This window comes from Canis lupus, chromosome 25 (assembly GCF_011100685.1).
Source record: "Canis lupus familiaris isolate Mischka breed German Shepherd chromosome 25, alternate assembly UU_Cfam_GSD_1.0, whole genome shotgun sequence".
NCBI classification, from domain to species: Eukaryota; Metazoa; Chordata; class Mammalia; order Carnivora; family Canidae; genus Canis; species Canis lupus.
In genome coordinates this window covers 29,938,741-29,956,010 of record NC_049246.1, presented here as the reverse complement: position 1 = coordinate 29,956,010, position 17,270 = coordinate 29,938,741, and the positions used below count along the sequence as shown (strand labels likewise).

General features: G+C 37.9%; 1 protein-coding gene across 2 annotated transcripts in view; it reads right to left on the bottom strand.

Annotated features, from left to right (window-relative positions):
- Nucleotides 1–4,845: 4,845 nt before the first annotated feature.
- PBK (PDZ binding kinase) overlaps nucleotides 4,846–17,270 on the bottom strand; it is a 30,056-nt gene continuing 17,631 nt past the window's right edge. For both annotated transcript variants that reach the window (XM_038573737.1, XM_038573736.1), the window contains exons 7-8: nucleotides 6,323–6,502; nucleotides 4,846–5,813 (exon numbers count right to left, since the gene is read on the bottom strand). In XM_038573737.1, coding sequence (XP_038429665.1) covers nucleotides 5,614–5,813; nucleotides 6,323–6,502 — 380 coding nt within the window. In that variant the 3' untranslated portion in view covers nucleotides 4,846–5,613. The remainder of the gene's footprint in view (nucleotides 5,814–6,322; nucleotides 6,503–17,270) is intronic.

Here is a 17,270-nt window from a genome sequence, read left to right as displayed (position 1 = left end):
GCTCTTTGATTGTAAAAACCAATGATGGGAAACATATCCACACAAAAACCTGCACACTGGACATTCCTAGCAGTTTTATTCATAATTGATAAATCTTGGAAGCAACCAAGATTTCCTTCAGTAGTTGAGTGTACATCCAGACGATGGGAAAAAAGGAATGAACTATCAAGCCCCCAAAAGGCACAGAGAAACCTTAATATTACTGAGTGAAAGAAGCCAATGTGAAATGGTTACCAACTGTGTGATTCCAACTGTATGATATTCTAGAGAAGGCAAAACCGTGAAGACCATAAAAAGATAAGGGGTTCAAGGGGAGAGAAGAATGATTGGTGGAGCACAGGATTTTTAGGGCAGTGAAACTACTCTGTATGACACTAAGGGTAGCTCCATCTCAGACGTTTGCCCGAACCCCTAGAATGGATAACACCGAGAATAATCCCTAATTTGTCAGGGTGGTTCAGTTGCAACAAATGTCCCATGTTGATAGGGAGTGTTGATGGTAGGGGAGGCTGTGCATGTGAGGGGGAAGGGAGTATATGGGAAATCTCTGCTTCCTCCTGATTTTGCTATGAACTTAAAACTGCTCTAAAAAAAAAAAAATCTTACAAAAACAAAAAACCCAGTAAAGTCTGAAATATTATTATAGCCAAGGAGACATGACCGCTAAATGTAATGTAATCCTGCATCAGAAGAGGACGTTGGGTGAAAACTAGATAAATCTGAACAGTATATTTAGTTAATATATCAATATTGGTTTGTTGGTTTGTTAATTGTGACAAATATACCAATATAAAATGTTGATAATAGGGGAACCTAGGTGTGGGATATGTGGGAGCTCTCTTTGTTGCAATTTTTCTGTAAATCTAAAAAATTTTTTAAAGTTTATTTTTAAAAATGTACATAAACTTTAAAAAATGTACATCTCAGTTATCAAACACCTTCATAATTACTACCCAGGTTAAAAAAAAAAAAACACTGCCAGCTCCTCAGATGTCTTCCTCATTGTTCTCTTCAATCATCATTTTCCTCAAATGTAACTACCTTTAAAAAAAAAAAAATTACAGAGAGCACCAGCAGGGAGGGGATGGGCACAGGCAGAGGGAGAGAGAGAAGCAGATCCTGCCACAGGGAGTAAGACACTGAGGCTCCATCCCAGGACCCCAGGATCATGACCTGAGCTGAAGGCAGACACTTAACCACCTGATCCACCCAAGTGCCCCAAACTACCTTTTGATGTCTAAAATTGTAGTCTGTTTTTGAACTTGATATAAATTGAGTATGGTGTCAAGATGCATCCATGTTATTCCATCTATTGGAACTGGTTCCATTTTCATCGCTGTATATTCCATTATAGGAATGTACCATAATTTATACTACTGGTGAGCATTTTGGGTTGTGACTACTCGACTCTCTTGCCCTTTTATCTATTTTTTATTATTGATTTGCTGCCTTTGTTCATAGATTGTGTCCAGCGTATGTCCAACCCACTAGCCTTGCAGGTTTTCCTCATGCCGGTACCACATTGTGTTATATTCTTGTTGTGTATTATAAATATTCCTACCTTTTTTTCCTACAGGAGTTTTGGGTCTATTCTTGGTCCTTTGCATTTGTGTGTACAGTTTACAATTCAGTTTAAGATCCTCCAAAAGACATCACCAATTCAAAAAATATCTGTTGGGATTTTGCTGCAATTGCATCAGATTTATAGGCCAGTTTGGGAAGGATTGATAGTAAAAGCCATTTTATCTCTTTTTCTGTGCACATGGGCACATGGTGTCTTTCCCCATTTATCTAGTTTCTCACTAATTCGGAGTGTTTGGCATGGAGTTCTTACATACTTTGTTTGGATTTATTCTTAAGCATTTGATACTTTGACCCCACTGGAAATAGTTAATGTTTCATTTGCTGATAATAAAACTGACCTTTTTTTTTTTTTTTAAACTGACTTTTCTATATTTGACCTGCACTCAGCAACCTTTCTAAACTGATTTAATTCTAAAGGTTCATAGGTAGATTCTTTTGGATGCTCAGTTTTGAATTAATATCTCATTTCATTTTTCATAGGAAAAGCTTTCAACATTTCACTGTTGTCTTAGGCTGCTGTAACAAAAATACTGGGTGGCTTACACAACAGTTTATTTTCTCAGTTCTCGGGGTTGGTAAGTCAGACCAAGGCGCTGGCGGATATGGGACCCGGTGAGAGCCCACTGTTTGCCCTGCAGCCTTCTTGCTGCATCCTCAGAGGGTGGAGAACGTATCTCCATCAGGGACACTAAGCCCAATCTGAAGGGCTCTCCTTCATGACCTAATCACCTCCCACAGGTGCCTCCCCTCCCTTCCAGATACCATCACATCAGGGATTGATTAGGCTTCAGCGTGAATTTTAGGAAGACATAAACTTTCTATCCATAGCAACTATAAAATGTTATTTATAGCTTGTTAGATGTGGATACCCTAGGGAAGTTCCTCCTCTCTGCTCCGAAGTTTCTTGGAGGTTTTTGTTTTTATTCTCTAAGAAGCTTTCAAACATTTTTAACTGGATTTTCTTCTTTTTTCTAATATATATTTTTTAAAGATTTATTTATTCATGATAGACATAGAAAGAGAGAGAGGCAGAGACACAGGAGGAGGGAGAAGCAAGCTCCATGCCGGGAGCCCAACGTGGGACTCGATACTGGGACTCCAGGATCTTGCCCTGGGCCAAAGGCAGGTGCTAAACCGCTGAGCCACCCAGGGATCCCCTTAACTGGAATTTCTCAAAATTTTTCTTCTTTGGAAATTATTAGATTTTCTTCATTGGGTGATTACATTCAGTCAACCTAGTCTTACTGAAATAATCTCAACTTGGCCTTGAAGTTTTTATGTTACTGGTATTGGTTCACTAATACTGTTCATGAATGAGATTGGGTATCTGTAGGATATGCACCAGTGTCCTTTTTCATTCATGATAGCTTTTTTGACTCTAGATGACTCTTGTTAAGGCTTATTAGGCTTATGAATTTTATTTGTATTTTCAAACACAACCTTGGCAAAGCCTATTATAAATTTGTTGTTTTCTGTGGTAGATTTTTTTAAATTTATGCTCATTTCTTCTATTTTGTTTTTCCTATATTCCTCGCTTGCCAACTTTTCAGGATTTTAATAGCATTTAAGACTGTATAGAGCACAACTCTAGCTGCATCTCTCAAGCATTTATATATAATTATTTATTTAAAGATTTCTTCTAGGGGTGCGCCTGGGTGGCTTAGTCGGTTAAGCATTTCTTGGTTTCGGCTCAGATTGTGTTCTCAGGGTTGTGAGATCAAGCCCTGCATCAGGCTCCGTGCTCAGCAGAGTCTGCTTGAGGATTCTCTCAAATAAGTAAATCTTTGAGAAAAATCTCTTCAATCTTAATCTACAAATAGTGGATTAAGTAGGAAGTAGGAGGCAATAAATAATCCATGTTCCTTGAGCAACTACTGATCTCCATTTTCTAGAGGTGCAAACAAGCTCTTGGAGGCCTTACCCTGATATAGCAAAGGGAGATTTTCTGGGAGGTGCGAAAGCGACTTGGGATAAACCTGTTTGGATTTGTCAGTTATGATTACTTCAGCAAAAAGATTATTCCTGCTGTATCCTCCACCTAATCACATTACTGTTCTGAGAATAAGGCAAGTGGCCAAAAAGAAGGTAACGTGTGAGACTTAAAGAGCAAGTTCCAGAACAAGGTTAAAAAACTTCCTTGGAGTTGGCAGCAGATAGTCTGCAACTTCGTGTTGAGGACAAGGCCCTATCCAGACACGGGGAAAACATCCGGGAACATTTTACAATGTCTGCCATAACAAGTGCCATGAATTCGTTGACCTAGTTCTTGGGCATTAGTTTGTTCTCATTTAGATATTCCAGCTATAGCAACTGGAAACTTCTCAAGGAAAAAAGAATTACTGGATTGTGTATTAAAAAGAATGCAATTCAGGAGAGAATGGGCCAAGAGACACACTGCTTTGTCACCTTGGCAGACCTGATGAGATCATATAAAACTCATGTGAGGGTAACTAATGTCAACATGCAAAATTGTATGTAAGATTTTCCTACGAGTCAGCTTTCAATTTACTATGTCACTTTACTGCTATGCTGATAAAAGATACACCCATAAAGTACTATTGCTTGATACAATCTCATTCTAAAAGGAACCTCCGGTGAATCCTAGAATTGTTTAAACTCAGCGTATAATGGTTCCTCATCTTTCCAAGCTTTCCGAAGTGCCAGTAATTTTTAAAACTTTCTACAGTCAAGTCCAGGTATTATCACCTCAAGTCACAAACATAATTAATTAAAAATGCTCGGGGGATGCCTGGTGCCTCAGCGGTTTAGCCCTGCCTTCTGTCCAGGATGTGATCCTGGAATCCTGGGATGGAGTCCCACATCAGGCTCCCTGCATGGAGCCTGCTTCTCCCTCTGCCTGTCTCTGCCTGTCAATCTCTCTCTCTCTCTCTCTCTCTCTGTCTCTCATGAATAAATAAAATATTTTCAAAAGTAAAAAATAAAAATGCTTGGGGAGCGGGGGGAGCCTGATGGCTCAGTTGGTTAGGCATCCAACTCTTGATTTCATCTCAGGTCATGATCTCAGGATCCTGGGATCAAGCCCCACGAGCCTGAGCCTGCATCGGGCTCCCTGCTCTGCTGGAGATTCCTTCTCCCTCTGACCACCCCCCACCCTAAATAACAGACCTTAAAAAACAAATGCTGAGGCAGCTGTGGCACACAGAAATCACCCTCGTCTTATAGGCCGTTAAGAAACTCATTCACTCACATTCATTCAATACATTTAATGGTGACTCTCAAATTAATAAAATATAAGACACCTTCTGGTAACTGAAGTCTCCTTTATTCTATATCATCCTACTAGGATTTTATTTTTATGCCAGAACTACAAAATGCTTAATATATAGATTACTAAATAAAAAAAATATTTCAAAACAGAAAATACATCTAATAAAGTGAAAGCCAAAGACCTGGGGAGAATGGAGAGAGCAAGATAAGCCTTAACCAAAAACATCTAAATACCCAGGGAAGCTAGTCTTGTGAGCCATATTCTCTCAGCTTCTGGTGACCATATTTAATAATAAGCACATCAGCCAAAAAAGGCCAGGAAAAAGTTAAATGGCTTAAAAGATAAGCAAACGTGTAGACTTCTTTTTGTATGGCATAAAGTGCTAATTTCAATAGATCATTAAGATAATATTTGAGAAACAGTAAAAGTGATGGGTCACTCGATCCAAATTAATGTTAGGCATAGAGTTTATAGCATTGTATTACTGCTAGTGTTTTATATATATATATATATATATATAAACGTTCAAATACATAAGTAGCTAGTTTCCTGAACTTAATAGAAAACCTATAATCTCAAAAAAAAAAAAAAAAGAAAACCTATAATCTCAAATGCTTATCATCAGAAGCATATTAACAAATACAACTGTTTAAATGTTAACTAAGCGCTGTGGTCCTAAAGTGGGTCACTTCCAAAAAGTCTAAGAATTACAGCTTATCATAGTAACTCTATAGTGTATTAAACAGAACAGTTCTATACATGAGCCACACGTAAAGGCAGTAGTCATGAATATGCGGGGATCACTGGACATCTATTTCCAAAGCTTCCACGATGTGTGCGGCAGAAGGACGATCTTTAGGATCTTCGTTAGTGCATACAGAGAAAAGTTCAATTACTTTCTGGTACGTTTCATCCAGTTCTTCCATATTAACAGGTGGCCTCGTCCCCAAAGCTGCATAGTATGCTTCATCATCAAAGTCGCTTTCATCAAAAGTTTTATCTGTTTGTGAAGGAGTTGAAACAAACAAAATAACTAAGTCATGGAAAAGCTTAGCAACTGCTCAAACTCACCCTCCTGAAACAACTCATCATCCAGGATGCTTTTCATCATATATAGGTGGTCTCTTCAATACCCGGCCGTGGTGGAGATTAGCTATTATCATGGTTTATAGGTCATGAACCCCTCCCCTCTATGTCTATACAGTATACTGTAGGATAGCTTTCCAATCCTTTCCTTAGGTGAGGAGAGTTTTTAAAGAAACTTTTTGCTCTGCAGGGTCTTCTCAATTTATCTCCCTATTATTGTCAATTAACCTACATCTCATTTGTAGGAGATTAAACAGATATTGCACCAAATTAGTCAGTATAAATATAATCCATATCTCATGCCATAGATTGAAAAACTTCCTCAAATTTTAACAATAGAAAGATGAAATATAATTTTATCAGCTAATCTTTAGTTCAAACTGAAGAGACTGGGGTTTATGTTAAAAAAATATGGAGTGATACCTTCATCATCATCATCATCATCTGGAAGATTAATGTGTGGAATAGACAAAGTCATCATTTCCCACAGAGTCAGGCCAAAGGCAAATATGTCTGCCTTGTCAGTAATAATGCCATTCTCTTCCAAAGCTTCCTTGGGTTTCCAAGGCTCGGTGCCAATGTAACAGGCCTCAGGATCAGTCACTGAGACAAGTAAAACACAAGTAAGATGGTCATTAGGGCAAGCACTAGAAAATGGGCAAACGATTTAACAGGTAGTGTAAAGGTTAATAAAGGTAGGCAATAAACACGAAAATGCACTCAACGTCATTACTAAGAATTATTTTTTTCCTTATCCGACTATTAAATATTCAGGAAGCTGGCCAGTTGGCAAGAGTATAGAGAAACAGCACTTCTCTCAGAAGATGGCGGGTGCCTGGGTGGCTCAGTCGGTTAGGCATCGGACTCTTGACTTCAGGGCAGGTTGTAATCTCAGGGTCCTGGGATGGAGCCCCACGTTGGGCTCCCTGCTCAGGGGGGAGCTGGCTTGAGATTCTCTCCCTCTGCCCCTCCCTCCACCCCTCTTTCCCTCTCAAAAAACAAAAAAAGGAAAGAAAAGAGGAAGGAATACAGACTGTGGATGTCAAGAGCACAGACTGGAGCCAGACTGCCCTGCCTGGGCTCAAAGACATTTGTGAGCTATGTGACCTCGAGCAGTTCACTCAATCTCTGGGCTTCAGTATGCTGTCATTAGGCTCAGAGAAGTACCATTTCTTTCCTTCTGTAATTGCTAAATCAGAGGAAAGGGAAGGGGTCAAATCACACATTGGCTCCAGGAGTAAGAGGCCCACTCACATTGTCACTTACATTACAAACAATTTTTAGAATTTTGACTGGGATTGTGTTGAATCTCTACATCAATTTGGGAAGAATTAACATGTTAACATGAGTCTGCCAATCCCCAATCATGATTACTCCATTTCTTTACATCTTATTTAATTTTCTCAGAGGTCTTAGACTTATTAGAATTACTCTTAAATATTTTATGCTTTGTGGTACTTGTAATTAAAATTTTAAAAATTTTCATTTTCCAATGATGTCCTGCTAACATAGAAATATAATAGCTAACTTCACTTATTAATTCTAGTAGTTTTATAGATTCCTCCAGATATTCTACCTAAACACTCAGGTCAACTACAAATATGAACAATTTTATTTCCTTTCCAATCTTGATGTCTTACTTTTCTCTTGCCTTACGTCAATGGTGGGACTATAAACAATGTAACACTGGCAAGAGCAGGCAAACTGGCCTTGTTCTCTTGGTTGTGGGGTTGCCTCAAAGTTCTCTGTATACATTTTCTGAGGCTAAGTTCTGTTCTGTGTCTAGATAGCAAGAGGGGTTATTTGTTTTTTTAACTATGAATGGAAGTTGGATTTTGTCAACACTTCCATCAGCTATTGAGATGACCATGTATTTCTCTCATCCATTAATATTGTAAATTCTGTTGACTTCTGAACATTAAAATAACTTTTCTTTCCTGGGATACGCCCTAGCCAGTCAGATGTACTACCCTTTTTATATATTGTTAAGATTCATTTGCTAATATTTTGTTATGGATTTTTGCATCTATGTTTGTGAGAGAGGTTTCTTGAAGTTCTTTTTTCATTATTTCTCAGGTTTTGATACTGGAGTTATGCTGGCCTCAGAACAAATTGGGTAGTGATCTTTACTCCTTTTCTGAAAAAACTGTATAAAATCAGTATCATTTCTTCCTTGGATGTCTGATAGAAATGAACAGTGAAAACATCTAGGTCTGTATCTCACACATTTTGATATGCTGTATTTTACCTTTTATTCAATTAAAAATATTTTCCAATTTCCCTTTTCATTTTCCTTGATGCTAGGTTATCTGAATCTGTGTTACTGAATTTCCAAATACTTGGGGTTTTCCTAGATTATCCTACTGTTGTTTTCTAACTTAATTCCATTGTGGTCAAAGATATGCTATTATTTCTTCCACATTCTTATACATTTTCCTTTTCAGATTGAAAACCTTTACTTCTGGGGCACTTGGGTGGCTTCAGTGGTTGAATGTCTGCCTTTGGCTCAGGTCATGATCCCTGAGATTGAATCCCACATCAGCCTCCTTGCAGGGAACCTGCTTCTCCCTCTGCCTCTGCCTTTTTCTGTGTCTCTCATGAATAAATAAATAAGATCTTTAAAAATAAATAAGTAAATAAAAATAAAACCTTTACTTCTGCTAAGAGTACAATAATGTCAAGCTCTTGAACATTTTACAAGGCAAAGGTAGATGTATTAACTAAAAATGGAAGTTTTCAGTATTTGATGCTATAACTTTCATTTCTCCCTAAGGTTAGTATGAAAACAAACTGAATTGATATAATTTGTTTTCAAACAATACATAGGAAAAAAACAGGGAGCATGTTTAATGAAAGAAGCTTCTCTTCAGAACTAAATGAAAACTCTGTCTTGAGGGCCTCAAGAAATGTACAGGGAAAGGAAAAAACAAAGAAACTAACATATAAAGAACAAAAGGCAGGAAAGGGAAGGAAATATGAGAATCCAGCAGTCAGGGAGGAGCCAGTAGACAAACATTAACACTAAGGTTGGGGATAGACCTAGTAAGTACGTACACTATGAAAACAGAGAACAAAGATGCCAAACTAGGGGAGTACCCAGCACTGGGCAGCAAGAACAAAAGCTGTCTCTAGGACAGCCTTCTTACTCAAATCTGCTTTAGGAAAGTAGTTTGGAAAGCAGTCATGTCCAGTATAAGCTCCCTGAAGGCTTTTCCCCATCCCATTTGAATTTAAGAGGCACCTAATGAAATGTACAAGGTAAGAGTATAGACATGGTTTTAACAGCAGTGATTCTGTGGTGGTAAGGAGGCACACCTCCCTCTAAGTCAGTCAAATTCCTACAGAAATGCACCAGGCCAAGTAGCTTTTTAGAACTCTGGATCTAATATATGAGCTCCAATTGGAGATGCTAGCCAAGTGCATTTCCTATATGTCTGCTTATATTTGTCCAAGTGTGAGATTAGAATTTAAACATAATGGAAGTGGTTCCCCCTCATATGTTACTGATTAAGACTGCTTCTCTGTGAAGATGGGTTGTTCTGACAAAAGTTGGGCATCATCATATATTGATAGGTCACTCATTCCTTTTTGTCAATACAGAAACAATTGATATTTTATTGTCCTTTGCTACCTTCAAAGACCTTAAGCAGACATTACCTTATATCTCATGGACACTATATCAAATTGAAAAATAATTAAACTGGAGCTTCTCCTCATCCTTCAATTTTTACCCAAAACATTATTTAGGGAGGCCTTTCTCAATATCTAGGGTGTGTTAAGTGATGCTCTCATGTTTACATAATCCCTTTTATCAAAATAGTCATTATACTTTAGTATGAATCATTCAAGAGCAGCTTTCAATCCTAGATATGAACCCTAAAAGGGTAAGAACTGAAAAAACAGAAGAGGAAGGAGAGCTTCCAAATATATTCTATGAGGTCAGCATTACCCTGATACCAAAACCTTACAGAGACACAATCAATAAAACTACCAGTCGATATCTCTGATGAGCATTAAGTAAAAATCCTCAACAATGTATTAGCAAACTGCATACAATGGTACATTAAAAGGATCATTCACCACAATCAAGTAGATTTTATTCTGGGGATGCAAAGATGGTTTAAGATGGACAAATCCATCAGTGTGATACACCACGTTAACAAAGGATAAAAATCATATGATCATCTCAATAGATGTAGAAAAAGCATTTGACAAAACTTGACATCTGTTCATGATGAAAACTCACAAAACAAAGTGGATTTGGAGAGAGTATACTTCAAAGCTACAATGGAGGCCATACATGAAAAACCCACCGCTAACATCAATCTCAATAATGAAGAACTGAGAGCTTTTCCTCTAAAACCAGGAACAAATAAGAATTTCCTTCTGTGCTACTTTTATTCAACATAGTACTGGAAGTCCTAGAGGTAGTAATCAAGAAAAAGAAATAAAAGGTATCCAAATCAGCAAGGAAGAAGTAAAGTGCAGATGACATGACACTATACCCCTATAAAGACCCCACCAGAAAACTATTAGAAGTAATAATGAATACAATGAAGTTACAGGAGATAAAATATACAGAAATCTGTTGTATTGTTGTGCCCAAGATCGCGAATCCAAGAAACCGCCAAGGAGCCGACACCGATGCAATCTACGAGGGTTTATTACAAGCTCAAGCCTGGGTCCAAGTGTACTCGACACAGCAGAGCAGGGACTTGGACCCGGAGACTAAGAGGCTTAGCAACTTTATAGGGGCCAGTGGCCAATGGGATACACAGAAAGTTGCACAGTCATGTCGGTCCACACGCAGGTGGCCGATTGAATTACATCTTACCCTATAGTATCCATTTGAGCTGGCCTATTACTTTGGTCAGAATTGGCGCACAGCTTTGGCGGGCACAAAGCAGGGTTACACTGTTATGAGCCGATTTCCAATTAGGGTGTGCCCAGTGGTTTGACTAGGGTGGGGCAGCGCCTTAAGCAATAAGCAGGTTATGTGGGGGTCATACAGGAGGTGGCAGGTGTAGCACAAAATGGAATTAGTCCTGCTCTGCTTGTCCAGGGGTAGGGGATTTTTGTTAAATTTCCTGGGTCCCACAGTATCTCTATATGCTAATAACAAAGTAGCTGAAAGAGAAATTAAGAAAACAATTCCATTTATAATTGAATCAAAGAGTATATAAAACGGGGTGGCCTGGGTGGCTTGGTCAGTAAAGCGTCTCCCTTCAGCTCAGGTCATCATGATCCCAGGGTCCTGGGATGGAGCCCTGAGTCAGCCTCCCTGCTCAGTGGGGAGTCTGTTTCTCCCTCTGCCCCTCCCACCTCTGCTAGTGTGCAATCTCTCTCTCAAATAAATAAAATCTAGGGATCCCTGGGTGGCGCAGCGGTTTGGCGCCTGCCTTTGGCCCAGGGCGCAATCCTGGAGACCCGGGATCGAATCCCACATCGGGCTCCTGGTGCATGGAGCCTGCTTCTCCCTCTGCCTGTGTCTCTGCGCCTCTCTCTCTCTCTCTCTCTGTGACTATCATAAATAAATAAAAATTAAAAAAAAAAAAAATCAAATAAATAAAATCTAAAAAAAAAAAAAAAAAAAAAGTAAAATAGCCAGGAACAACCTTAACCAAAGAGGTGAAATACCTGTACTCTGAAAACTATAAAACAATGATAAAAGAAATCAAAGATGACACAAATGAAAAAATATTCCATGCTCATGGATTGAAGGAATATTGTTAAAATGTCTATACTATCCAAAGCAATCTACAGATTCAATGCAATCCCTATCAAAACACCAACAGCATTTTCACAACACTAGAACAAATAATAGTAAAACTTGTATGGAACAACAAAAGATCTCAAATAGCCAAAGCAATCCTAAGCAAGAAAAACAAAGCTGGGGATTCCTGGGTGGTGCAGTGGTTTGGCGCCTGTCTTTGGCCCAGGGCGCGATCCTGGAGACCCGGGATCGAATCCCACATCGGGCTCCCAGTGCATGGAGCCTGCTTCTCCCTCTGCCTGTGTCTCTGCCTCTCTCTCTCTCTCTGTGACTATCATAAATAAATAAAAAAAATTAAAAAAAAAAAAAAAGAAAAAAGAAAAACAAAGCTGAAGTTATCACAATTACAGATTTCAAGATATACTACAAAGCTCTAGTAAAACAGTATGGTACTGGCACTAGCAGACAAACGGACACATAAAGGAACAGAACAGAGCCCAGAAAGAAACCCATGCTTATATGGTCAATCTATGACAAAGAAGGCAATCAATCAATGGTATTAGGAAACCTGGACAGCTACATGCAAAAGAATGAAACTGGGCCACTTTTTTTTTTTTTGGACCACTTTCTTATACTACATAAAAATAAACTCAAAATGGCTTGAAGACCTAACTGTGAGACCTGAAATCATAAAACTACTAAAAGAACACATAGGCAGTAATATCTTAGACACTGGCCTTTGCAACATTTTTCTAGATATGTCTCCTCAGGCCAGGGAAACAAAAGCAAAAATAAACTAATGGGCCTACACCAAGACAAAACACTTTTGTACAATAAAGGAAACCATCAACAAAACAAAAAGGCAACCTACTGAATGGGAGAAGATATTTACAAATGACATATCGAATAAGGGGTGAGTATACAAAATATATAAAGATTCATAAAACTCAACATAAAAAAACCAAACTATTGATTAAAAAAAAAAATGGCCAGAAGATCTGAATAGAACTATCTCCAAAGACACACAGATGGCCAACAGGCACATGAAAAGATGCTCAACATAACTAATAATGGGAAAACTGCAAATCAAAATCACAATGAGATACCACCTCACACCAGTCAGAATAGCTGGTATCAAACAGATAAGAAATAGTAAGTGTTGGTGAGGATGTAGAGAAAAGGAACCCTAAGGTGCTGCTGGTGGGAATGCAAATTGGTGCAGGTACTGTGGAAGAGAGTATGGAGGTTCCTGAAAAAATTAAAAACAATTTCCTTATGACCACTAATCCCACTACTGTTTACCCAAAGAAAACAAAAACAAGAATTCAAAAAAGAAATATGCACCCTTCTGCTTACTGTAGCATTGTTTACAATAGCCAAGATATGGAAGCAACCCAAGTGTCTGTCAATAGATGAGTAAATAAAGATGCGGTATATATACACATATACATGTACATGTACACGTACACACACACACACACACACCATGGAATATTACTGAGCCATAAAAAAGAATGAGATCTTACTATTTCTGACAGTATGGATGGACCTAGAGAATATTGTGTTAAGTAAATTAAGTCCAGGAAAGACAAATACATATAATTTCACTTATATATGGAATTGATAAAACAAAACAAATGAACATACAAAAAAGCAGAAATATACCTATAAATTCAGAGAACTGATGGTTGCCAGAGGTGAGGGGGTTGGAGGGATGGGTAAAGGGGAGTGGGAGGTACAGGTTTCCAGTTATACAAAGAGTAAGTCATAGGGATGAATGGCACAACATAGGGAATAGTAAATGGTATTGTAACAGCATTGTATGGAGACAGGGGTAGTTATACTTGTGGTGAACACAGCATAATGTACAGACTTGTCAAATCACTTTTGTTATACACCTGAAACTAACATAATATGATGTTTAATTGATGTCTAGATGCTATAGTCACTAAAAAATACATATAGGGCAGCCCGGGTGGCTCAGCGGTTAGCGCCGCCTTGGGTCCAGGGCCTGATCCTGGAGACCCGGGATCGAGTCCCACGTCGGGCTCCCTGCACGGAGCCTGCTTCTCCCTCTGCCTGTGTCTGTGCCTCCTCTCCTCTCTCTCTCTCTCTCATGAATAAATAAATAAATAAATAAAATATTTAAAAAAAAATACATATAGAAATTTTTAAGACAGACTGTATCTATCCCATTTTCCTCTATATTCTTAGTACCAAGCATAGAGCCTGACTATTCAGTACTAAAAATATTTGTTCAATCAATCTAGAGATTATCACTGATAAAATCAGGCTTATCAGAGAACATCTTATATATATTATAGTTGTAAAATGTGAATGTATCACCTATTAAAACACAAAAGTTAAAAATACGTTTTAAAGATTTAGGTGTATTTTTTCCAAATGTTTCTTAATATGTACATATTTAAGTGTTATTTTATGATGTGTTCATTTAACTCCATATATTTGGATATACCATTCCTACAAATATACACCTATATAATTTTAATGATATTCTATTGTGTGGGGCTCCAACAAATTAAACCATCCTTTATTGATGGGCATTCACTTAAAGTTTCACAGACTGTTCTGCTACAAGGTGTATTTTTGTGACTAATTTACTGCATACACAATTAAATATAAAGAGATTAATTTTTTTTTCCCAGTGCCTGTTATTTTTAAGTGATCAGGAATAAACTTCCTCATAAAGAGAAAACCTTAGCCCAAGAGAAGAGAAATGCCTCCTAATGCATGGCTGGTTTGGTAGCTTTTAAGTACTACGCTGGGGAGCCCGGGTGGCTCAGCAGTTTGGCACCACCTTCGGCCCAGTGCCTGATCCTGGAGACTCGGGATCAGGATTGAGTCCCACGTCGGGCTCCCTGCATGGAGCCTGCTTCTCCCTCTGCCTGTGTCTCTGCCTCTCTCTCTCTCTGTCTCCCATGAATAAATAAATGAAATCTTAAAAAAAAAAAAAAAAAAAAAAAAAAGAACTACTACACTGACTAAAACCTGAGAGTGCCAGGAAAGGAGCTTCCCCAAGCTTACAAATTTTTTTTTTTATTGAGAAAGTCAGATCAAATTTTTAATTTTAGTTAAAAGTATCTATTGAGGGCAGCCTGGGTGGCTCAGCGGTTTAGCGCAGCCTTTGGCCCAGGGTGTGATCCTGGAGACCCAGGATCGAGTCCCACGTCGGGCTCCCTGCATGGAGCCTGCTTCTCCCTCTGCCTGTGTCTCTGCCTCTCTCTTTCTCTCTGTGTCTGTCGTGAATAAATAAAATCTTAAAAAAAAAAAAAGTATCTATTGAAAATAAATGCCCCCAGGGAAGCACAAACGCAGGGTTTATAGCCACACAAGATGGACTGATGCTGGGGGCCAGCGAAAATTTCATGTTGTAGTATTTTTATCAGGATTGTTATGTTTTTGTTACTGCTTCGTTTTCAAAGCTACATGGGTTTTGATTCTTCTGTCTCAATGCTGTTTCTTCTATAAGCCTACATCTCTTTGGTTTTGTAGAAATTAATGTATCAGGTTATTATAAAAAAATGCCTACGCTGCCCGATTATTTTTTGGAATATGTTCCTGGGAATTAATTATAGGATCAAAGGGCATTTTGAAAGGGTTTTATTCATTTTTAAAAAATACATATTTCCAAATTGCCCTACTGTAATACATATTTCCAAATTGTAACTACTGTAGTAGTTACCAGTGCTGTTCATCAATTAGTTCATCTTCTCTTCCTTCAAGACACACAGAAGGATTGCACTTTCTGGCCTGTCAAGTTTGGATGGAGCCATCTGCCTAGTTTGGGTCAGTGAGTTATGAAAGAAGTGACTTGTGTCATTTCTAATCTCAAGCACTGTGTCCGTATAAGACTTTCTAGAGCAGTACTTCCCAACAGAACTTTCTGTGACAATAGAATGTTCTCTATCTGTGTTGTCCAGTGTGGTAGCCACTAACCATACATAGCTACTGAACACCTGAAAAATGGCTGGCTGGAGTGGCTGAGGAAATGAATTTTTTAAATTAAAAAAAATTAAGTAGCCATATGTGGTTAGTAGCTACTGTAGTGACCAGATCTAGAGCCTTTTTTACCTTCCAAACATACAACAATGGCAATATTCCATATAGTGGATGGTCCAGCAGCTTATGTCCTAAAATGAGAATGGCATGGAACATAGCCATATGGACCTGTGACTTGAATAAACCTTGGTTTGAGGTCACTGAAGTTTTTGCCACCACAGCAAAACTTACCCTAACTTGAATGATACACCAATCTCAACTTCTACTTAGCCTGTGAGAGTGCACGTAAGCTATCCTATTGCTCATAGTAGCATAGAGAAATTTTTCAAAGAATTTTTCAGCAGTCATGGCTTTTTTTTTTAACCGTTTCTAGCTTTTGTGCCCAATATTATGGAAATATTGACCTACAATTTTTTTCCACTTTTTTTTTTTACATCTTTAATCTACGAAGATGGAAGGAAGGAAAACAGCTTTATTTTTTCTAAAATGTCCAGACATCATCATTTATCAATTCAACTACCTCTAATACTAAACTACCTCTAGCACTAAAATGTCACTTTTATCATATCGCAAATTCGATATATTGGGGAATACCTGACTTCCTTATATTTTTCTGCCTATTTTGTCATGCGTATCACTGCTTTAATTACTGTGGTTTTATAATACTTAACATCTTCTGAGGAAAATTCCTACTCATCATTCTTTCATGAATTTTCCTGGCTAAGTTTGAACATGTATCAGGAATAAACTGTTCATATGTTTATGAACTGTTTTATGTGTTTATAAACTATGAACTTTGACATTTCTAAAATAAAATAGATCACATTGGGCTAATGCAGAATTTATGGGCTTTTTAATTCATTCACTTCTGCTTTCTATTTTTAAACCTTCATTTTTTTCTGATGAGCTGAATACTCAAACTTAATTTCACAGGGCTAAATAATGAAAATGTTTTCTTCTGTGTAATACTGACCATATCAAATAGGTTCGATTTGTGACATTCTCATATTGTCTAAATATTGTATTGGTGGAATTTAATTTCAGCTAAGAATTATTTACAAATATTTTGAATTCCTAAAAAATGTGAATGTCTTTGTTTCCAATGATGTCACTAATATCTGGATTTATAGCACCGAGGATAATGAATGTCAACAATTAGACTATTTCTATTTTTTGTAATCTGAGGTCTTCTCTTATAAATTAATATATGTTCAATTTTAATAAATACTTGGATATATAAAGATTGACTTATTATCTACTCAGATCTTCTCTTAGTTGTATCTATTTCATCTATTAAGGATTGAGAAAATTATGCTTAATAAATCTTAATTTTGTTTCACAACTTCGCCTTTTATTTTCAAAAGCTTCAACTTTGTAGCAGTTATATAGCCTAAAGACTCATAATAATCTTATCTTTATGAATGATTATAGACATCTCTATAAAGTCACTCTATTTTTCTTGGCTTTTTCCTTTGACTTAATTCATAGACTTTTACTTTAGCCAGAAATTAAAAATCCTAAATAGGGGATCCCTGGGTGGCTCAGCAGTTTGGCGCCTGCCTTCAGCCCAGGGCGTGATCCTGGAGTCCTGGGATCGAGTCCCATGTCAGGCTCCTTGCATGGGGCCTGCCTTCTGCC